This window comes from Danio rerio, chromosome 16 (genome assembly GCF_049306965.1).
Source record: "Danio rerio strain Tuebingen ecotype United States chromosome 16, GRCz12tu, whole genome shotgun sequence".
NCBI classification, from domain to species: domain Eukaryota; kingdom Metazoa; phylum Chordata; class Actinopteri; order Cypriniformes; family Danionidae; genus Danio; species Danio rerio.
Window position 1 is genome coordinate 25,181,724 of NC_133191.1, and position 25,260 is coordinate 25,206,983.

A 25,260-nucleotide genomic window follows, 5' to 3' on the forward strand; every position below is an offset into this window, starting at 1 on the left:
ATTCACACACATATACTTTGACCAATATAGCTTATTCAATTTACCTATACCGGACGTCTTTGGACTGTCAGGGAAACCGGAGCATCCGGATGAAACTCACGCAAACACGGGGAAAACATGCAAACTCCACACAGAAATACCAACTGACTCAGCTAGGACTCGAACCAGCAACCTTCTTGCTGTACGGAGACAGTGCTAACTACTGTGTCACTCCAGAAAAAATAATTGTAAACATAATCATGATATTTTATATCCCCTCTTTAACATTTGTGTCTTTTATTATCATTAAAATTGGAAGGAAGAAAATTTTTGTTTTTATTTTAGTTAACTATAACACCTCTGCCTTAAATAAGCTCATGCTCATGATGTATCATACTTGATGGTATAAATAAACAAATTAAACTTTCACATGGTCTGTGAAACATCACCATCTTGTATGTGTCCATGTCCTTATAGAATGTTATAAAGATTAATCCTGCTATCTGAACCTGATGGATTGGTAAGTGATAATTAGCTAAATGCATTGAACTGCTCTGCTCAAACTCACTCAAATGAATCATTATAACTGAGAGAACCTCCTAGTAAAATAATCACAGATCTGAGATTTTGATCAAGTTCAACACAATATACTATGCTGATACACTGTTGCTTACCACCATTTAGAGCTTTGTAATAAAATACTACATTTTAACATAGTAGCCAGGTTGGGGAGTTGAGCAGCTTGCACCATAATTGGATGTTGATTTGCTATATTGAAACACTGATTGTGTTTATTGTCTGGGGTTGTTGTGGCACTGCAGGAATCTGCACTGTATTAATGACTCACTGAACTCAAGGGTCATGCTCCCTGGGTATGTCAAATTTACTCAACATCCAAATGTATTGTATGTTCTTTGAAAATATTAGGCCTATATATAAATACTATATCTCACAATAAATTAGGTCAAAGTATGTAAAGAATGTTCCTGTACTTTTACACATGTATTATAGTGGCCAATAAAAAAAAATCTTTACAAATAACAATTAATTTATAGTAAATTAAAGGTATAGTTCGCCCAGAAATTAACATTTACTCACTACTCCCCAATTTTAAGTCGTTTCAAATATTTATTAGTTACTTCTGTTGAACACAATATAAGATATTTTGGGAAAATGTAAGAAACCTGTAACCACTGATCATATTAAATAAAACAAGTAATATGGAAGTCATTGCTTACAGGTTTTCAGCATTTTTCAAAATATCTTTAGTGAAGGGTGAGCAATTCTGACAGAATCTTTAGTTTTTGGGTAACCTATGCCTTTAAGATGATTTTGCAAAAACAGATGTAGCCTATACACAACATGTTCCTATAAAAGATGTTTTAATATCTGACACTGGTGCAACAATTGGTGCGACATTTATTTCGACAAGCTTATTTCGCTGCAGTTTGAGAGAAGACGGCTTCACAAAGAAATAACGAACTACAATCTTCACATCTCGAATGACAAAAACTCGGACAAACGCTAAACTAGATGTCCATCCCTTCCGAATGGTAAGTCAACACTTTGATGATCTCTTGCCTGGACGCCCTCGCTCTTCTGCCCAGTCCGTGCGCGCGTGCCAGCACGCAGTCCACATACTTTTCCCAAAACACCTGCGCGAGCTCCATGAACATGTCTTGTTGTGTTGGTTGATTTGACCCGCTTAAGTATGTCATAAAGTCCCAGAGCCCTGCAACCGAGTCGGCGATGCGCAATTTACGCCCTTGTATAACCGCTATTGACGATGCGTCCCAGCATTCACGGTTTATCTCGCCAAGGTGCCCGGGAGCCTTACCGCCCCCTATGCCTTCGGTGTTCAGCGCCTCGAGACTGGGTATGGAGTAGGATGAAGCGCTGGCGAGCAGCAGCAAGCACACTGACAGAAGGCGCCACCACTGGCCGGCGAGGACCCCCATCAAACGTTCCATTGGAACCTTTGGAATCAACAGGTAAATCTGTTTTTGACTTGAAAACTTACTAAGCAGAGGATGTTTCAACACTAGCCGCATTCAGCATTTATTTGCAATATGCCATGCAAAAACGACTTTTAAATTAAGCTCCTACCACAGCAAAATATTTTAATAAAATTAAATAATTAACTTACAATACGTCGTTCAGTTTTTTCTGTCCTGCGACTGATCTGCAGACCCGTTTTCTTTCATACCATTGAGGCGAATAATTGTCTTTGAGCGAGTGTTTTACGACTTATGGAGACTTTAAAAGCCGTGCGCGCCCACGTTTCCAGCGTCATGCTGTTGACTGTAGCTCATTCCACTTTACACTGAAAAGCACCTGACGTGAAGGACGTAATTCAATTACAATCTAAAGAACACAAGTACTCAGAGAAAATGATTAGCCTGCTATTATTTGCCAATTGGTCAGCCACAAATTATTTCACTTAAAAGGTTGGAAAAATGGTGATAAATGAGTAATAATTTGTAGCTAATAAGCTAAAAAAGAAAGCTTACTACACTTTTAAAATCGTTAATTTCTTTATTTATTCAATAGTAATTATTAGAACAAATATCTGTTGTGTTTTGTCGAAAAATCATCAATTTGGCGACAAATTGGCTCAAATTGTAACTTGATTGTAATTTCATTTTTGACTTACGCTTAATTGTTTATTCCAGGAGATTTCTTAAACGTTGCATTAGAAATCATATGTTTTGTGTCAAGCAATAAAACAGAAATAGGATAGGAGAAACTAAAGTGAAGTCCCTCATAAAGAGAGCTCACGCCTTCACTATGATGCAGAGGCGGAAACACGGGTGATAGACAGCCCTTGCAGCCAATCACAGCGCACATTGCCATGTTTCCGGAAGTATACACGTGTTTGGCCCTGAACTTCAGTCACCCTGTAGCTTAAAACAATCACTTCAGTACGTTCTTTTCTTTCAAGAGTTGTTTTGGGATGGTGTGGACAAGCAGAATTTGTTTCCGGAAGGTTAGTAACGTCGACCAGCTCGTCGAATTGGATTTAATGCTAACGTTAGCTAATGTAACGTTAGATGCTGGTAGCCCGACCTTCACATGCTCCTGTATCTATCGTTTACAGACCGTGTGTAGTAAATTACTGCGTAATTATTTGACTGTTACGAATAATAAGATATGCAACGTAATTTTAGGTGATGCTAGAATAAATCACGCCATTTTAACAGCATTATTTCATTCATAGTTAATGCATTTTTTATTCATAAATAGTTATATTTAGATTAGCATTTCATGTGTACATAACCCTAAGTTACTTAAGTTATTTCAATTTCGTTATAGACCAGCGGTTGCAGAATGACGTGAATAACTACGTTATCCATCATGTCATATTCCTTTCGTTTCTTCTGTAATGTTGACGTCTGTTAACTTCAGAGGGCACTGAGTGCACCAATATTGATGACATTGTGTGTATACGACATTGTGCGTCATGATGAACTGTTATTCGCTTTTTTATAAGTGAATAACAGCGGGAGTGTGTACTTATACTCATTTAGGGAATATGACTATTTGTCATGTGCTGCTTCTTATTGTTAAACGCCCTTGAGCAATGGATAGTCATTGTATAATAAAGTTTACTATTATTAATTAGAAATTATTTGAATATGTTGATTTGCAGTTCAAGATTTTTGTATTTTTTTATATTGTAATGCTTAATATTTTTTAAAATGTAATCATATTAAAATTATATAAAAATAATAAATGCGTTAATATAATATTTAAAGTTTTTGAGAATGTCACAGTTTGGGCAATTGAAATAACTTCTATTCAACAAGAACATAATAAAAAGATCAGGTCACAGTAAATCATTTGTAATTTTACGATAAAAAAATAGTCAGTACTTTCTCTTGAACTTTCTGTTCATGACAATGCTACAAAATTGTATGACAATTAACCCATAATTTTTTGTCTTTTTTTATTTCAGTATGGCAATTTTGTGGATAATGTACGGCTGTATGTTAGAGGTGGTACTGGAGGAATGGGTTTGCCCCGTTTAGGTGGACATGGAGGGGATGGTGGAGATGTATGGGTGGTAGCCAAAAAAGACACTAGATTGAAGCAAATTAAAGACAAGCACCCTGACAAGCGGTTCATTGCTGGTGTTGGTTCAAACAGCAGGTGAGTCCTTTAATTCTGATTGATGAGAGAAATGGAAATGCATCTGATATGCAATAGAAATGCAATAGAAATTTCTTGTTTAAAAAAAAAAAAAATATATATATATATATATATATATATATATAATTTTGAAAAAGAACATTTTTATTTCTCAGTGAATCTAAGCATTTAACAAAGCAGATTTATTAAAATAATATTTAATATTTTTGTCACAAAACATATTTAGAAATTGAAAAATAATACAATTAAATTCAAACAAAATATTGCAAAAAAAATAAAATTTCTACTAAATTATTTTTAGGTTTTTCCTATTTTTTTATTTGTATTTAACATTTTTCTATAACATACAAATTTGGGTGTACTAATTTTTGGACCGTTATCGCAAGTTATTTTTTTAAATAAGCTCCAGACTAATCTAATGTATATGCCCAAATATGATATTGTACAGCTTCAATTAAAAATATGAATATAAAGATATATACACACTTAAAGTCAAAATTATCAGCACTCCTGAATTATTAGACCCCCTGTTTATTTTTTCCCCCCAATTTCTGTTTAACAGAGATTTTTTTTCAACACATTCCTAATCATAATAGTTTTAATAACTCATTTCTAATGACTGATTTCTTTTATCATTGTCATGATGACAGTAAATAATATCTTACTAGATATTTTCAAGACACTTCTATACAGCCTTAGGTAACATTTAAAGGCTTAACTAGGTTAATTAGGTTAACTAGGAGGGTTAGGGTAATTAGGCAAGCTATTGTATAATGAAGGTTTGTTCTATAGACAATTGAAAAAAATATTAGCTTCAAGGGGTTAATAATTTTGACCTTAAAATAATGAAATTGAAAACCTTCTTTTAAATTAGCCGAAATAAAACAAATAAGACTTTCTCCAGAAGAAAAAATATTATCAGACATACTGTGAAAGTTTCCTTGCTCTGTTAAACATAATTTGAGAAATATTTTAAAAAAGAAGAAAAAAATTCAAAGGGGTGCTAATAATTTTGACTTCAACTGTGTGTGTATATACAGTTGAAGTCAGAATTATTAGCCCCCCTGAATTATTAGCGCCCCTGTTTATTTTTTTCTCTTATTTCTGTTAAATTTTTTCAGCACATTTCTAAGAATAATAATTTTAAAAACCTATTTCTAATAACTTATTTATTTTGTCTTTGCCATTATGACAGTAAAAAATATTTCAATTGATATTTTTCAAGACAATTCTATACAGCTTAAAGTGACATTTAAAGGCGTAACTAGGTTAATAAGGTGAACTAGGCAGGTTAGGGTAATTAGGCAAGTTATTCTATAATGATGGTTTGAAAAAAAAAATAGCTTAAAGGGGCTAATAATTTTGTCCCAAAAATGGTTTTAAAAAAATTTAAAACTGCTTTTATTCTAACCGAAATAAAACAAATAAGACTTTCTCCAAGAGGAAAAATATTATCAGACATATAAATATAATCAGACAAATTTCCTTGCTCTGGTAAACATCATTTGGGAAATATTTAAAATCAAAAGGGGGCTAATATATATATATATATATATATATATATATATATATATATATATATATATATATATATATATATATATATATATATATATATATATATATATTKGGGGAGTTTTGGAGGGTCGGGTCAGGAAACGCTTTTCTTCGATGTGAGCTGGCCACTTTTCTGCAAGAAGAATCAAAATCCCTCTGGCCTCTGTGCAGGACTTGTATATGTCATTTTAATGACATGGATGCTGTATTGGCCACAAAAGGAGGCCCTACACCATACTAATAACTTAATGTAGTCTACAACCAGGCATTTCAGTTTCATTGTCTAACTCCTTTATATAGTTTATAAAAATATATTTATTCTTAATGATATCATAAAATGGAGATTTTGTTTTGATGTATATTATTTTTTATCTACCAGATTATGTGAACTCTCCTTTTGATTGTCTGTGTTGGAGTAAGAACTTTGAAACGTGTTGTAGGTGCTATTCTTCACTTTGTCTGGAGAATCTGATTTACTGATATATTGGAAGCTCAGTAACTTAATGCTTAAATTATTGCCATGAAATAGCCTATTGAAAACATAAGACAATGTCAATGAATGTTGTTTTTATAATTCTGAAACCTGAAACAGCACAACAATATGAATCTAAAAAAGGTAGATAGATAGATAGATAGATAGATAGATAGATAGATAGATAGATAGATAGATAGATAGATAGATAGATAGATAGATAGATAGATAGATAGATAGATAGATAGATAGATAGGTATTTACCTTGTTTAAAGTCATTCAATGGCTTTATGTGAATAACAGATTGAAAACCTGTTTTTGAACATCTTGTCTTCCACCTGTTCAAATTAAAATATGCAAAAGAATGAATTGTTTGCACTCAGGTAGACGAACAGCACAAGGAGAACCTGCTGTGCACAAATGATTTGATCCGTGTGTCTTATCCCATGTAAGGTTAAAATAAGCAAAATTGTGATTTTAGGGAATATGCTAAATGTTAAATTCTATGAGAATTTTTAGTGAATATGGTGAGTGGTTTTACACAGCTTCTCGTGTGAAGCATTTAGTTAAATGATTTGGCCATAGCTAAGCAAATATCATTCAAGATTGTTAAAACGTGCAAACTTACAATGAATCATTATAAATGGGAGTACATAAAGCATACATAATTGATGCAAAATTGATCAGATGAAAGTATCTCAGTAGACAGGATGTCACACCATTAATAGATCTATATATGAACAGTTGCATTCCTCTTGCCATATGTTGCCTGCAGAATCATGTTTTCCCGCTTTTCCAGTGTTGGTGAATGATGCACAATGCACATGCTCCAGCATATTGCAGTGTTAATCCATGTTGTTCTGTTTTTGGAAACAGCTTAGGATATTACACATTCACAATCAATCAGTTCTCTGTTTAATTGTATTTTTTCTCCAATTTTGTGAAAGACAAAACTAATACCTCCTATTTTTTATAGCATAGTGTTTTTATTAAATATTTACGTTTAGCAGACACTTTTATCCAAATCAACTTAGTTTGCACACACATTGTGAACACGCATCTGGAGCAGTGGAATGCTGGTGAGCAGTAGGAGTTTGGTGTCTTGCTCAAGGAACCTCAGCTGTGCTATTGAAAGTGTTCAACACCTGATATGTTTTGTTTATATGCTTTGTAGCATATAAATTTTAAGTAAGTAAAATTGTAAATTGTTTTTTTTTTATCAGTATTCAAGCTTTGCGAGGTGCTAAAGGAGAGGACGTTGAAGTCTTTGCACCCACAGGAATCAGTGTTACATCAGATCATGGGAGAATGCTAGGTAATCTTTATAATATCTAAATCATCTCTCACATCACTTCACTACTTTATTAGTTGTTTTTCTGCAAATATATTTACTCACTTTTTAAACTTTCTATCAAACACCATTTGCTGCTTCATTTGAAATTGTACTTTGTGTCATTTTGCTTTAGGAGAATTGAACCGTGAAGGAGACAAGCTTTTGGTGGCGAAAGGTGGTCGCGGTGGCTCTCCACAATCAGGGTTCTTGCCTAATAAAGGCCAAACCAGAAATATCCGGCTGGACCTCAAACTCATTGCAGATTTCGGACTTGTTGGGTGAGAGAATCTATTCTTGGAATGTGCATTGGGATAGGAAGAATTGGCCTCAAATGTTGGGAAATTTTACAAGGAAAAACAAATTACAAGCCAAAAAAATAGTTAAAATGAAGCAAAATAATACATTTAGTTGTTTTCTCTCTTTGTTAATGCATATTTGACATGTCAAACCTTTCATAGATTTACAATTGCATTATATTGACAGGTTTCCTAATGCAGGCAAATCTTCCTTGCTGACCGCCTTGTCTCATGCTAAACCAAAGATCGCCAACTATCCCTGTAAGTACCAGAATTCAGCAATAGATTATTTAAACTAATGAAGTGAAACTTCTTTTATTTAATTTAAGATAGTTAATACATCTGAAAAAGTTAATAAAAAATGAATCAATTGTGTGTATATAAGCGTATAATCTATATATTACATTTACACATGATTATTAGTTTGACAGTTGTTGTTTTTTCTTTTCTTTCTTATTTTCCTTTAGTCACGACGATAAAACCTGAAATTGGAAAGGTCATGTATGATGACCACAAGCAGGTAGGATGACAGGCTCTTCAAAATGCCCTGAAATGGCATTATTAATCACAGGAGGATGCTGTCATGTCATGACTTAATGTAGTTATGACAACGGCACGCCTGTTCAGAAGACCACATTATGTGAGTCTTCGGGCCAGATTTGTTAAACAGTGTAAATCGGCATAATAATGCAATCCCATGACAGCACTAATGAGACTGGAAAGTTCTGTGGATGATCTGAGAAATTAATGAACACAAAGACTCATTATCAAGAGTGGTGCTAAATAAATTGACCACACCTAAACAAACCCAATGATGATAATAATAATAATAATAATAATAATGTGCGGGTAGTTAAATTAAATACTGTGCTTTTTCACTGTTAGATGATGCACATTCACAACCAACAAAAGTGTAGTTTGATGACCCCTTGACTGAATGTGGAATCATGGGAGTTGTCTTCTTCATTGCATCCCACAGTACTCCTGCAGAAACCATGTTCACGGACTCAAGTATTCATAACTTATCATCATGGTAGTGTAGAGCAGAGTAAAGCTAACAGTATTTGAAGCAAAATGAGACCACTGAACCAGTTGCTGGTGAGAGACAAGCGCAATGCGGCATGAAAGCAGTAGAGATTTATTCCGCTTCCAGTTGTGCTTACATGGGGAAGAAACAGTGCTATATGACATTTGTTATAATGCCGCTCTGTGCAGTTTAATGTAACGCAACGTATTGGGGTCTTTGATGTTTCCCTGTTTTCTATAAAACCAAAATAGAAAATCGGTTTTGTGCGTAATGTTATTAGCATGAGGACAATGGACATGGTCTCTGTCACTAAGCTAAAATTGCTTAATTCTGGATTTGAACATTCTTCAAAATATTTGGGATATTGGGATAAAAAGTAGCAAAATCAATAAGACTTTGTTTTATATTTTAATTAAAGAAAATCTAAATTTAAAGATAATCTTTAACAAGGCGGCACAATATGGTTTAAGACTTTCTTCTTTAGGTTTTAAATAATGCTGCAAACCAGTAAATTACCTGTATCAAATTACATTCATTTTCTTTTCGGCTTAGTCCCTTTATTATTTTAGGGTCGGCACAGCGGAATGAACCGCCAACTTATCCATCACGTTTTTACGCAGCAGATGCCCTTCCAGCCGCAACCCATCTCTGGGAAATATCACATTACAATAAATGGAAAATCAAATGAATGGTTTATTTCAGTACTTGCGTCTGAAAGGGAAACTCTCACAAACGCACATGCAGTAAGGTCATTAACCTGTTCAAAATTTTATAGATTTTATGTTCTTAGTAGGGCTGAACAATATATTGTTTGAGCATAGATATCGCAATGTGTGTATCCACAATAGTCACATTGCAGGATTAGATAATTTATTAAAGATTAAAAGAGAAAGCTATTATTAAATATTATGATGACATAACATAATGATTTGAATATGGTAAGACTCCCCATAAAACTATAAAGCACTGTTCATTTCACTTTAATTTTTGCTCTTTAGTATTTATATATGCTTCTAATTAATTATATATATATATATTTTTTGATTTCTGCATATAAAGACTTGATCACCCCAGGCAATCCAAATTCATGAAATCTTCCTGAATAGTGCTATTTAAATCCAATTATATTCATATCGCAATATATTTTGTAGCAAAAATATATATTGCAATATCAGATTTATCACAATAACTTGCATCCCTAGATCTTAGTGATTCCTAATAGTGGATCTTTTCAGTTTTTAATATTTTAATCTGATGCAAGCTGTTAGTAAATCTAAAATCCTTTAATATAGGAAACAACTTCATTCATTCATTCATTCATTCATTTTCCTTCAGTTTAGTCTCTTTATTTATCAGGGGTTGCCACAGCAGAATGAACCGCCAACTTATCCAGCATGTTTTACACCGCGGATGCTCTTCCAGCTGCAACCCAGTACTGGGAAAGGAAACAACTTGAAGAACACAATATATACTTGTCATCTCATAATGTAGTCTAAAAAAATAAACACAAAAAATTTCCACATAGTTTTGTTTTGATGAACAGATATTTATGGTTTGTCATTTAATACACGCATTTTTATTAGACTGAAGTCAGAGTAAGTTACTGGATTTTGTTTTTCAGGTTTCAGTAGCAGATTTACCAGGACTCATTGAAGGTGCTCATGTGAATAAAGGCATGGGACACAAATTTCTCAAGCATGTAGAGAGAACTAAACAGCTCATGTTTGTGGTACTGCATCCATTATGTTATTTTGAGCACTTGAATACTATGTACTATCAAAGACATATGGTTAATCATGTTCTGATGTTTCAGGTTGACGTCTGCGGGTTTCAGCTTGCTAGTAAAACGCCATTTAGGTCTGCGTTTGAAACCGTGCTGCTTTTATCCAAGGTGAAATAAATTCAATTTTGTTCAAAATTGTAATATTTTTTTTACAGTAATACTATTATTTACAATAAATGCATGTTTTTTATTTACTTTGTTGCTTAACAGCTTTTTTAAAAGTAAAAAAAACAATTGTAGAAATTGATTTTTTTTATTAGAACTAGTACAATCTCACAGTATTTCCTAATATATTTGTCTTTTGAAGACGTTTATTTCTTAAATTAAGTCAGTATTATCAGCCTCCTTAAGAAATAAGTTTCAATTGGCTACAGAACAAACCACCGTTGTCCAATCATTGTCTAATCAAACTTGCCTATAAACCTAACAAATGAAGATATTATCATAAAGTAATACTATTATTGTGCATAATACAGCGTTTTTTCGTCAATTAAATATTTGTATGTATATACACTACCTGACAAAAGTCTTATCGCCTGTCCAAGTTTTAGGACCAGCAAAAAAAAAATTTGACTTCTAGTAGACTATTTAGTATCAAAAGTGGCTTATATGAAAGGCAAAGGCCTCTAGATTATGCTTATTTTACCAAAATAAAATATGATCAGGCTTTGATTTTTAAATTATTTTAGGACTGTAATGTCTGACTTTGTTGAGACAACAGTCTTGTCACTTAACAGAAATAATGTACAGTATAAAATATTAAGTCATGGTTCAGTGTAGAAATAATTAAAATTGTGTTTCACTCCCATGAGCTTTGAGAACTGCAGCCATACATCTCTGCAATGACTCAAATTACTTAGTCATTTGGAATGGCAAAGAAAACGTTCTTGCACAACTCCCAGAATTCATCAAGATTCTTTGGCTTCATCTTCTATGCCTCCTCCTTCATTTTACTTCAGACATGCTCAATAAGGTTCATGTTTGGTGACTGGGCTGGCCAATCCTGGAGCACCTTGACCATTTTTGCTTTCAGGAAATTTGATGTGGAGGCTGAAGTATGAGGAGGAGCACTGTCCTGCTGAAGAATTTGCCCTCTCCTGTAGTTTTCTATGTTATGGGCAGCACAAATGTCTTGATACCTCAGGCTGTTGATGTTGCCATCCATTTTGCAGATGTCTTGCACGTCCCCCATACTGAATGTAATGCCAAACCACGATTTTTCCTTACCACACTTGACTGGTTTCTATGAGAATCTTGGGTCCATGCAGGTTCCATTAAGTCTTCTGCAGTATTTGTGATAATTGGTATGCAGTTCAACAAATATCTCATTAAAAATAAAAAATCTACCTTCTGCCACTTTTCCAAATGATCAACTACAAGTCAAATATTATTTGTTGTTCTTACAACTGGGATCAATGACAAGACTTTTGTCAGGTAGTGTAGGCTTATTAGAAAAAACTTTAAAAAATACAGATTCAAAGCACTTCTGTTAATATAAATGCATACACACACACAAACTTGTCTAACTTGACTGTAATGCTTTTTTTTTTTTTTTTTTTTTGCATACAAGATTATGCTGTATACTTCCTCATGGCCTTCTTTGTTAAACAGGAGCTGGAGTTGTACAAGGAGGAGCTGTTAAGCAAGCCTGCTATCTTGGTCATAAATAAAATGGATCTCCCAGAGGCTCAAAGTCATTTCCAAGAGCTAGAAGCTCAATTGGAGAACCAGGGAGGTAGGTCACAGATTGCATTTAAACATAGCCTTTGTTTTGAGTTATTGTAAGTATATACCTCCGAAAAATGCTGTAAAATGATGGATGCTTTTAGCGATCAACTGGATTCAATTACTTTTCATGTAGGTTTGATTAGCAGTGTAGAAATAGCTGCTATACACAAATGTATGTTTTGTAGGAGGTTGACCGGGTCAGAGATTTGTATTTGTTTGCTATTTTACCAGTCTCTATTTTGTACCATGAGTAAATTTAGCTGAAATATGTTTCACAAGATCGTTCCATTTGCATTGATTTTTAAGGAGCTTTTGATGGTAGTGTACAAGCCTTTTTTCTTGGTTGCTAACTTGTAAGTGGTGCTTTACTTTTTTAGAATCAATTCATCTGTTTTCTGAAGACGTCATCCCTAAAAGCCTAATGCATTTCACTCACATCGTGCCAGTGTCTGCCATGACTGGTCATGGACTGCCCTTGCTCAAGTCCCTGATCCGGCAGTCGCTTGAGGAGCAGGACACCATAGACACTGAGGCTCAGCGCAGTCAGAAGATCCTAGAGCTGAGAAGGGAGATTCCTTCTTCATCCATACCCAGCTGGGGTTTGCCACAACCCACCTGAGCTCACACGTAGGTTTGCGTATGAAATGCTGGTGGACATTTGTGGACATGGGAAATCTGCAGCATGTAATTAAAATGCATTTAGTGAATCACAAATGCTTAACAAATCAGTCTATGTTGAATAGATTAGTATTTGTGCCTTATGTGTGTATAACTGTTTCCCCTCTGACATTAAAATGCCTGGGTAAACTTTCAGGTAATGTTCTTGAAGATGGTTTAGTCTTCTCTCAGTCTTATCAGGATGGCTTGACTTGCTGGAGTTGAAGTGGATTCAGAAACTGGTTAGCTGGTTTGTAATAATTTATTCTGCTAAAGTGAAAAATTTGCCATTTGGACTATGGCTGAGAAACAAAACATGTTTGCATCTTGAAAAGCTATAATGAGAAAACAAGAATCCTCAGATTTTTTATGTCTGGGAGTTGTTTTTAAACTTTGCTAAAAGTTGAAATATTTAAAAAGCTTTAAGTATGTGAAGTTATTAAAAGGTGCATTTTAGTTTTATTTAAATCCCTGGCCTGAGTCAATTTTGGGATTTTTTTTTTTCCCTTTTTTTTGTAAAGTTTTGTAAATACAACAAAAATGACCATTTTAGTTTTTGTCATTATTTATATTTATGCAGTTATCCTCCATGCTTTTCTAGGTCTCAAACTGCCAGCCCGCAGGCCCCCAACTGATGTCAAAAATATGAGATTTGGCGTGCCAAAACATATGTTTTTAATGTTTTGTTTTGACCCACTACCTACTCGACAATTATAGTACTGCATTCAGATAGTACGGTCGAAAGCAATACGCATGCATTTTAATTATGTGGCTGATTTAAATGTTAAAATATGTGTCCGTAAGTGCTGTATTCTTTTCTAAAGCTCTATTGTAAACAGTAAAGGTTTGTTTGATTATTATTGGTTTTATACCAATTGTATTTTGTTGTACAGACTTTTCTTCATGGCATATGATATGGTGGTGGTGTAACAAATATGATAATTTTGCTAATATTTGCATAAAAACATGTACATTAGTAAAATTGTACTGCTACTAGGTACTTTTCCCCTCTTTGTTGTAGTAGATATTGAGAAGAACAATTGCCAGTAAAGTCATTTAAGTCACCCAAACTGCATTCTGCTGTCCTTACGCTATTGGACAATGCAATTGGTTTGGACAGAATAACAATTATTATGACTATAATTTGTAGTATTTTCATAGTAATTTAAACTACCCCTTCAATGTGTACAGTTAAAGTCAGAGTTATTAGCCCCCCTGTTTATTTTTTCCCCAATTTCTGTTTAACGGAGAGGGAATTTTTTTCAGCACATTTCTAAACATAATAGTTTTAATAACTCATCTCTAATAACTGATTTATTTTATTTTTGCCATGACAGTAAATGATATTTAACTAGATATTTTTTAAGACACTTCTATACAGCTTAAAGGCTTAACTAGGTTAATCAGGTTAACTAGGCAGGGTAGGATAATTAGGCAAGTTATTGTTATTGTATAGTTATTAAATAAAAATATAGCTTAAAGGGGCTAATAATTTTGACCTTAATTTTTTTTTTATATATTTAAAAACTGTTTTTTATTCTAGCCGGAATAAAACAAATAAGACTTTCTCCAGAAAATTATTATCAGACATACTGTGAAAATTTCCTTGCTCTGTTAAACATCATTTGGGAAATATTTTTTAAAACAGAGAAAAAAGTTCAAAGGGGGCTAATAATTCTGACTAACTGTACAACAAGAAACAAAAAGCTAGAGTTTTGACTGCATATACTCTGTGAAACAATGACTGAGTGTGTGTCTAACGCTCTTCCATACACACAACAACCAGACATATTTCAGCAGCTGATGTGTGACATGATAAACATACGGATTTGCATTATCAGTGGTTAAATTGGCCCTCGTATGAATTGTCAGTCACTGAAATGGCCCTGCGCCAATTTGAGTTTGAGGCCCCTGATTTAGAGGGAACAGAAACATAATTTCACCTCTGCTGCCATCTGCTGATTTTTCTTTCTGTTTGTGACGTTGGTATGATATGCCTCATAGTTTGATGAAAGAATTTTTTGTAGCAGATGTTGTCAGTGAATGAGCAAGGCGGAGAGGGGGAAAGCAAATAGTGAAGAAATTGGACACTCAGATTACATGATGGTAGATTATTAAAATGGCAGTTCTTTACACATTTAATTTTGTGCAGTGTTTTGTACACTCATTGACTGTTTGGAAGTCTCTTTCAACTGCAGGATGCAAGAAAGTGACTAGCTTGAATGATAAATGAATTTTTACAGTTCATCAATCTGATGAACTGAGCAGCCATAAGACATGCTTGCTGTGGTCTTACTGCGATGGACACAGTCAGTTACAATAGTTAGCTTGACTGTAGGTTTAAATAAGACTTAACCAACTCTAAGGGCTATTGTTTGCATAACTTACATTTTAGACACAACATTGTTGACTGTTTTGTAATGAAAACTGAAGAGTTGTGCTTCTCTGAGGAACAGTGTGAATCATGTGTCTGAATAATCAACTTAATGATTGACTCGATGTGTGCATCAACATGTTTATAAATATCTGCTGTCACCTACACCAAATGTATGCTGCTTGTTCAAACTTACTTTAAATGAATTTAAACACAATGCTTAGGGTTTCTTTGGAACAGTGTAATTGATTTATGTTCTCTCCACTTAAATCTGTACAAACAACGAGTTAATTTAATGTGTTAGAACAGCATAAAGAAACTGTGAAACCCATCATTTTTACTCTGTGTGCTGCATAATTATGTTTTGACATTTCACTGCATTTTTCCCCAAAAAGTGCATGTTCCTTGATGATGTGACAGAAATACAGTGCTTGTAAACATACATTTTTACTATGTAAAAATATACTATGTAACTATTTCCCTTTAGTGTTTTCTGATTTGTAGTTATTTTTTTAGGTAGAATAACAAAACTGTTAACTTTTCAGGCAACATTGTATATCATTTAAATTCTATTTCAGCAATATTAATAAAATGTTCCTTTAAAAATGCCAATTAAGCATTAAACGGCTTGTTATGCCACTAGTCTGAAGAGTTAAAATATTATAGAATGGCTCCATTTTGAGTTTTAATTGGACAACATTTGTAATAGTTAATATTAGATTTGTGATTTTTCAAATGTAATTCACATTGTAGACTCGACCACACTCCAACATAAAAGACTCCAGCTCAGTTCTTTTTGGACTCGGACCGACAATTTAATCTGTGTTGTCTGAAAGTTTAGTAGAAAGAAGCAAAAGCTTTTCCTTTCACATTTATATGTAATTTTTAACTGTAAATGTTTATTTGCATTCAGTGGGGCTGAAAAAGATTAATTGTACAAAAATATGCAATCCTTCTTTATAATGTGTTGATAAGAGTGGTCTATTTTCATAAAAAAAGAATGACCACATGGTGGAGCTGTGATCTTGCTGTGGCTCACCACATGGAGGACCTGGAATCTTACATTAAACCAAAACTTTTTGAACGCTGAGGGTTGCTTTCACACCTGTGAATCGATTCAGTTGTTGCGGAACAGAAATTAAAAGCATGGGTTACGATTTCTAAATCTTTTTTAGAAAGAAAGTGTTTAACTTTTGCCACCAATCTAAGCTGGAAGAAACTGCTATTCACAACCGCATTTACATGTTTGTCAAACTGCAAGAGTGGATCAAAGATAACTCCGAGATTCTTGGCGTGATTGTGCAGATTGTCGTTTAGGGCTCCTAGCTGAGTTTTTATTGAATTGTTGGTAGCAGCAACACAATGAATAGGTTAGGTATATTAGGTAGGATTAGGGATGCAGAATAAGATCATAGACTACTTTATAAGTACTAAACAGATCTTAATAATATCAGAATAGTGGGAAATAGTTCTGAAAGTGTTACCAAAATATTTTTTGTTTATGAACCTTTCTAGTCTTCTCACTTTCATCAAACTGACTAAAATAAAGTTACATTGTGGATAACTAAAACAAAATTACTTTATAAAATAAGTCAAAGTAACATAAAAACATTTGTTGTCATGACTTTTTCTCAAATAATTTTATTTTTTACTGTGTATTTTTACATTACTGTGTACTTCAGTGATGTTTAAGGTAGCAAACACAAAATTCCAAAAGCATAACGCTTGTTAAATATTAGGAATCATTTTGATGAAAAGAAAAATAGGAAAAGAATCCTACACATATCAGGACTTAAAAACATGTTGCCATCCTAAAGGTTTAGTGATTGGTTGGTAAAATATGATTATTGCTTCTGTCTCACACACACATTCTCACTCCTACATCATAGGGTAGGACTCTTACAGACGTAATTATGATGCTTCTACTATACAAATTGTGTATTTTCTACCCCCAACCCTACACCTAAACCCAACCCACAGAGGAAACGTTTATTTATTGTTTAAAAGCATCTTTACTGTCACAAGCCCCTATGAGTCTGAAATAAAACAAGTACATACACAAAACCATGCACATTATTACATCAACTCAGCCACAACCTAAGTACACAAACAAGTCTATATTTGTATGCTTGCGCTGATCTTTCTATATCAGATTATCAGATATCTAATCTGTTCATCAGTGGAGACACTATCATGGCCGACAATAGTCAAACTGACATGTGCTTGCCTGCACAAATTAGCACAATGCCAATCTGTGGATGACGTCTAGACATCTGGCAGTGCAAGACACAGCTTGTTACAAACAAACTGCTTGTGTATTTGTGACAGTAATATACTCATCCTTGTGTGTGCGCTTCACTGGCTGCCAGTACAACTGAGAATGGATAAACAAATGTACGCATATACATCTTTCTTCAATATTCCCTGCTGCTTTGAGCCAATAATCAGAAAACTAACAGCCAGCAACTGCCATAAACTTTATTCCTCTCACTCCAAATCAAACAAAGCATAAAATTTCTGTAAAAACACACACAAAAATTAAATAAAACTATTTTTTAAACGATAAGTTGTTCTTTATAACATAATTGAACATTAAAAAGATCATTTAAATCTTATGAATAGTAAAATGATCAATTTAACCATAATTTACTTTCAACTGAATAGTATTATTCACAAGCTTACACAATAAAAAAAAGGTTGCGTTGTGTTAACCTAATGTTGGGTTTCTTTTTAAAACTCATTTTAATTTAAATTTTTAACTCAACTTGATGTTTTTTTGACCCAGCATTTGGTTAATACAACACTGCATTTTTTACGATGTATATATTGACAAACTTATCAATCAATTCTTCAGTGTCATTTTAGAGACTTTTACCAATTTTAACCCCTAAAATTAGCAGTCATTATAGCAGTCAGCATTATAAGACAAGTGTAAAACATCCCTGTACAGTAATTAGGGGCGGACTTAACTAATAAGCAAGGTAAGCACCCGCTTAGAGCCGCGGGAAATTATAGGGCCTTGACCAAAGCCAAGAATTGCCTAAATTAATCATATAGTTCATTTAATAATTGTTCTATTATATGTTGTAAAATCTGTCTATAGCCGTTAGGAATTTAACCTTATTACTTCATTTTAAAATCAGGGGCCCTCATGAATAGTGGAAAAAATCTACTCACAAATATGGCTGTTTAACTTCACATATGGTTAGTTTGTGAACTTGTTTTTTATTTTGTGAATTTATTGTATTTAATTCTTACATTAAGAAGATAAAGGTTCCACTTAAAATATATTTTAACATGCAGTTTGTCCTAAAAATTAAAATCTACAGAGAAAAAAATAAATAAATATATACACACATTTGAAGACAAAATTATTAGTCCCCCCTTTGATTTTTTTTTTCTTATTTAAATATTTCCCTAATTATGTTTTACCTAGCAATGAGATTTTCCCAGTATGTCTGATACATTTTTTTTCTTCTGGAAAAAGTCTTATTTGTTTTATTTTGGATAGAATAAAAGCAGTTTTGATTTTTTTCAACACTATTTTAAGAATGATATTATTAGCCCCTTTAAGCAAAAATTTTTCCGATAGTACGGAACAAACCACTGTTATACAATAAGTTGCCTAATTACCCTAACTTGCCTAGTTAATATAATTAACCAAGTTAAGCCCTTAAATGTCACTTTAAGCTGTATATAAGTGTCTTGAAAAATATCTAGTCAAATATTATTTACTGTCATCATGAAAAAGATAAAATAAATTAATTATTAGAAAAGAGTTTTTAAAACTATTATGTTTAGGAATGTGTTGACAAAATCATCTCTCTGTTAAACAGAAATTGGGGGAAAAACAGGGGCTAATAATTCAATTTGTCTAATAATTCTGACTTCAATTGGTAGTCTCTCTCTCTCTCTTTCTATATATATATATATATATATATATATATATATATATATATATATAGAGAGAGAGAGAGAGAGAGAGAGAGAGAATGAGAATGTTTCAATGCTTGGGCTCCATACCTGAAATTGCTTAGAGCCCCCAAATCACTGATAGTAGTTATTATCAGATCTATATTATTATCTAAATCTTTAATTAGCCGATTACATGCATGGCGGCAATTCAGTCCAGTGGTATTTAGACATATTAAGACATTCTGCTTTAGTTCCAACAAAGAATGACAATGGGGAATGATTTGTTTGATGACATGTTTGTTGGTGTCAGTCAGCTTTGTTTGAGTTATTCAGAAACTGCTGATCTATTGGCATTTTCACACAGATTTTACAGAGAATGTTCAAAAAGTGAGAGAGAAAATAGAGTTGGCACCATCGCTGATGATGGCAGACTGAGTTGACATGAAAGCAGCAGTACCTTAAATAACCACTCAACACAACAGAGGTCTGCAGAAGAGCATTTCTGAAATTACAAAACATCAAAACTTGTCAAAACAAGCTAATTGGAAATATCAGCCTAAATTTTCAGATATCCAAAAAAACATGCTTAAACAATTGACTGCAGTTTCTAAGTTAAATGAATACTACAAGGCACTATGATGATACCAATAACATTTGTTCCTTTTCACACTAATGATATTTGCAGGGACATATTATTGATGAATTAAGCAGTGTTTCTCACTGGAGGACCACTAGCTCTGCACATTTTCCATATCTCCTTAAACACACCTGATTTAGATCATCAGCTCATTAGCAGAGACTGAGGCCGTACTCACACTATGTACAGTTGCCTCGAACCAGGCCAAAGCACACTTGTACCCCCTCCCGTCTCCCCCGCTGGCCCAAACTCAACATCTGATTACAATCAGGCCTGGGCACGCTTACGTCACCGATGCTGCGCTGTTCAGTAAGTGCTCTCGCTCAGCACAGTGGAGATTTCTCTAGTTATATTGTTTAAGTCAGGCAGGGAGAACATGCAAACTCCACACAGAAACGCCAACTGAGCCGAGGTTTGAACCAGCGACCCAGCGACCTTCTTGCTGTGAGGTGACAACACTACTGCGCCACTGCCTTGCCCTCATTGAACAGTAGGATTGATTAATAAATCCATATGAAACAGTCCCTTAAAAGTCACGTCTCGCTTTCAGTTTCGGGCTTTGGCGCATTTTGCACTTACACTACAAGCGTACTGCGCCAAAGCCCAAGTGAACCGTGCTCAGGCCCACCTCTTCCAACCGGGCCAGGGCCAGCCAAGTAAACCGTGCCTGAGCCCGATTCAGCGCACTCACACTTCTCAAACAATCCGGGAAAGGGCCTGGGCGCGGTTCGGATAGCATAGTGTGAGTAGGCAATGAAAGATCTGTAATGGGAATGAAATACAAAGGAAACATCTAAAACATACAATGTTGGTGGTCCTCCAGGAACGTGGTTGAGAAACACTGCAATAAAGGATTGTTTTTTGTGAAGTTTTTTGCACCATTTATAAATAAATACCACAAAACAATGTAATATCTCCATATGGACAACTTTAATGGTGGTCAGTTTGCTCTGTAGCCTTTTTTTGGGTGGTGTTAAACTTGTAATGTGGTGCACTCGGGTTTGGTTTGTTGGGCTTAGATGAGCAGTTCGGTAGATGATTTGTAGACCAAGCCCTACCTTCTTATAGTCATCTCAAAGAAAGAATCTAAAATGTACAACAAAACATGCTACAAGTAAATTATTTCAGATTCGCAAAAATGTAGACAGTGCCCTCTTGTAGGTTTGTCATCTGAAACGTGCAACAAAATGTACACAGAGCAACCTACAAGAATGACCTACAAGAATGAGCTCCAGGAGCAGAAGAACATGCATATAGTGAGAAAGGTTTGGCTGCAAACCAGCTGCAGATGCAAGCTGAGCTGCATGCAATGCTTAAAAATGCACACATCTAACCCCACCCCTAAAGCTGATTTTCCACTTCACACGACAAGCGGCAGAACGGAAAACTCAGATCCGAATAGAGCTGCAGATACATTGAAATATTTGAACTACCACGACTAGACCGAATGCGACCGGCTAACCGGATGTGATGAATTTCAGTATCACCCAAGCAGGTCCATAAGCGTTTTTATTTTATTTTATTTATTTTTTTTAATCAGAAAAAATTCTATATTCAAAAAACACATTTCTATTCAAAAATGAGTAATACATTTTTTTATGTTGTCTCCACATTCCCTCCAAAATTTTTGGCGGTCTATGAGTCTCTAGTATTCATTTATTCAACCATGGTGAATGCACAGAGAATAAAGGCTCTTGCTTTTGCACAGCGAGCTCTCCCATGGTGCATGACAAAACTGAATATTCTGTGTGACTGCCTTAAGGGGGCGTATTCTGACAGTCGTGTCCTAAAGTCGTGTACAGAGGAAAGGTGGCTTAACCGTGCCCATCATAGTGACGTCACTAACTCTATTGAAAGCATTGTATCTGATATTGCATGACTTAGCTAGCGTATGCAAGTCTGCAGTCAGATTCTATTGCATGTTGTTACAGCCTAATCTCACGAAAAAACGTTGAAAATGTGCAAAACGATTTTATATTTTGTCGGTTTAGTGGCTAATTCAGATGACTTAAGTTGTATGAAAATGTGCGATTTTAAAAAGGAGACATGGCACTCAACACTGCCCCTAAACCCAACTGTTTTTGGTGGAATAAACAAATCGTACAAATTCATATGAACTACACTCTAAAAAATATTGTTTAGACCAAACAAAAAAATAAATAAATAACACAATAGTTTGCATCAATATATTCAAGTAACGACATTATTTGACAAAATGAAGTTCATACAACAAGCTTTATTATGTTAGCCAAATGACTTTTTCCTCTTCAGAGGCATTTCAATAAAGCTCCACTTTTTAACTATAAATAACTATTTTTTTTATTAAAATGTAAAATAAATCCAGTGTTATGTACTTAATTACCATAATTATACATGCAAGTTTTCATGTTTAGAATCTCAAATAAATTAAAATAGTTTTGTATGTTTTCAAATTTCCTGTTCATGTAAGAAATACATCCAACATTTTTGCTTTGCATTAATTGCTATTTATTTACAGTTTTTCAGTATTTTGCAAAACAAAAAATGTGCACTGTCTCATATAAACAGTCTGAAAAATAACAAAAAACATCAGTGTGTGAACTTAAAAATACAAAACAGCATAGAGTGCAACATAAAGAGCAAAATCTACTTCGAAATAGAGATTTCAGAAAATAATGTTCTTGAGATGCATTACTTTTGCACTGGGCTTCAGTCCATCGAGTTCGAGAAACTTCACAAGTATTTTTAAGTTCCTTGAGGTAGCTTAGATTTAGAGCCTATTATGCCCGTCAGCAGAGCAGAGTACCTTGAGATATCCATTCCATTTAGGATTCTTATGCCCTCAACCATAATGGTTTCCATCTTGTAGTTCAATTCCATAGTAGACTGATCACCAGGGATGGAAATTGTCATCACTTGCCTTTCAAGTTCCTTCTCAAATTCTTGTGTAATCTTGTAAAACAAGAACATTTTTTTTTTCAAACTAAACAACAATGCTAACATCAACTGTATTTACCAAGAGTAGCCAACACTCTAATCAGCAATTTAGAATTTTTAAGTTGCAACAATGTATTAAACTATGTTGTGGTAACAGACTTCTTGAGTTATTTTTCACTAAATCAAAAAGTTACAAATTTCCATGAGATTGTGTTGGTTGTTCAGTGTTTCTCAACCACGTTCCTGGAGGACGTCCAACACTGCATGCTTTGGTTGTCCCTTTTGTCTGTCACACCCATTACAGGTCTTTCAGTCTGTGCTAATGATCTGATGATGTAAATCAGGTGTGTTTGGTTAAGGGGACATGGAAAATGTACAGACCTGGTGGTCCCCTAGGAATGTGGTTGAGAAATACTGATGTAGTTGACACTCCAGCCAGATAAGAACAGCAAACAGAAGCTACAATTATAGCAGTCTGTTCTTAATTGGTTCCGTACGTTTTGCATGTCTTTCTTATTTGTCACACAAAGATCAGTTAATGGATTTCTGTAAATGTGTCGATGATCTGAATCAGGTATGTTAAGCAACGAAGGCATACAAAATGTGCAGGGCATGGAGGCCTAAGGACTGGAATTGAGAACTACTGAATTATAGTGACATTTGGATGGCTGTGTCAAAACTGAATCTTTGAAGAATGTTTACAAAAACTTAAATGTATGACAATAATTATTAAGGCACTTCTGAAGGTAATAGCAAGTTTTAAGTGGCCAGTAAATATATGCAAACATTAATAACTTACATGGACATAGAAAACAGGCCTGAATAACAAATATATTTAAGATAACTTTACTGTTGTAATAATAATATTGATGATGATAAAAAGAGCACAAAAATCTAACATTGTGTTTGATAAGAGTGACACAGATTGCATGTTGTTGCTCTAAATCCTCAAGGCTACAGTAAATGTTTATGTGTGGAGGAAATCAGATATGCAGTTGAAGTGTTGTAAGTGGACTCTGCCCCTCCACGCTGGCTGGACGACGAGAGAGGTGTGCCTGCCGTTTGGAGGGGCTTGAACAGAAAGTGAATACGAGCCAACTGAACTGAACTATAAAGTCCACACTATGTTAAAACAGCAACTTACACGTGCTAATTAAAGCAGAACACAACTGATCTTACAGAACATATACTCAAATTATTATTCAGTTAATACAAACATTAAAATCATCCAAATCATAAAAATGGCAGGCGTGAACTGACACAAGTTGCCCAATTTAGTTCTCCAGTAAGAGTTATAGTTTATTTTATAGTTTGTTAATTTTGATAAAGTAAATTATGCCCTATTTTACAGATGTTTTTAATAATAATAATTTATTTTATATAGCACCGTTAAAACTTAATTCTCAAAGTGCTTTACACAAAAAATACAGATATAAAACAGTTTAGAAAAACAGTCAAATTTAATCATTCAAGATAAAATATTAAAAATTGATAAAACATTCAAAATTTCACACTAGTCTCAAAAGAATAGATTTCTATTTACTCGTACTTCACTTCTGTGATGCACAAAAAATGTTTATGTTGATCAAAATTAATTAAATCACTATTATTGTAATGAAACAAAAATAACCCCCCTAAAATAATTGAAATGACATACATTTTAATTTTTAAACTTTTTATTTCACCAACATTTTACTAATCAGAAGAAAAACATAATTTGTAAATAAAAATTTGTAATAATTTCTCCAAAAATAACAGATATTATAATGCCATAATAATCCTAAAACTAATACCTCCATAAATAATAACAATAATAATAAAAAATGGGGTGATTGTCCTTTGCATATATCAACATACGCTACTGTATGATGACACTGTTATGATAAACATAAAACATTTTTCTTTCTTTCTTTAGTTGACTTAGTATCAAAATAAATTAAATAAATTAGTGAAGGCACAAAGACAACGCAGCCACATGTGAAAGACAACTGCCCCAATTTACCCTTAGTTGAAAGTTCACATGTCCATCTGAACTAAATATTGTGGAGGCGCAAAGGTCATAACTTTATATTGTTTAATGAAAAATATGAACATTAAGAAAAACTTCATACAAGTTTCCCACCCTTTTGATTTTAAAAATCACTCATTTAAAAACGTGAAACTACTTAAAGTAAATCAATCACTTATACTCAGTAAATTACAGCAAATAGACTGTAAAGATCTAATTCCTTTTGTGCAATTTCATTTTTAAAATTGAGGTTAACCCTTTAACATGCAGAACTTGAGAAAAAAGATTCTAACACAAATTTGATAAATATTATACTGATAAATACTATGATATCCTATGATAATGGTAACCTATGGATAAAAGGTCAACCAGGTGGTTACAATGCCTGTTAAAGGGTTAATGCTGACGGCTTTGTATGCCATATAATAT

At 33.9% G+C, this 25,260-nt stretch overlaps 1 protein-coding gene and 1 long non-coding RNA gene across 3 annotated transcripts; one reads left to right on the plus strand and one right to left on the minus strand.

The window, feature by feature from the left end:
• Nucleotides 1-1,344: 1,344 nt before the first annotated feature.
• Nucleotides 1,345-2,787, minus strand: LOC137487843 (uncharacterized). Its single transcript, XR_011006606.2, has 3 exons — nt 2,633-2,787; nt 2,126-2,313; nt 1,345-1,955 (listed from the first exon to the last, which is right to left on the minus strand). It is a non-coding gene; the product is annotated as an uncharacterized lncRNA (long non-coding RNA).
• Nucleotides 2,788-2,820: 33 nt separating this feature from the next.
• gtpbp10 (GTP-binding protein 10 (putative)) lies at nt 2,821-15,833 on the plus strand. Of its 2 annotated transcripts, none has more exons than XR_012391406.1 (10): nt 2,821-2,965; nt 3,935-4,128; nt 7,381-7,472; nt 7,624-7,768; nt 7,974-8,047; nt 8,254-8,306; nt 10,170-10,542; nt 10,627-10,704; nt 12,208-12,331; nt 12,702-15,833. XR_012391406.1 is itself a non-coding variant. In NM_001002454.1 (10 exon segments), coding segments are annotated over 10 exon segments (1,143 nt in total). In that variant the 5' UTR covers nt 2,860-2,932; the 3' UTR covers nt 12,944-13,839.
• Nucleotides 15,834-25,260: the final 9,427 nt, after the last annotated feature.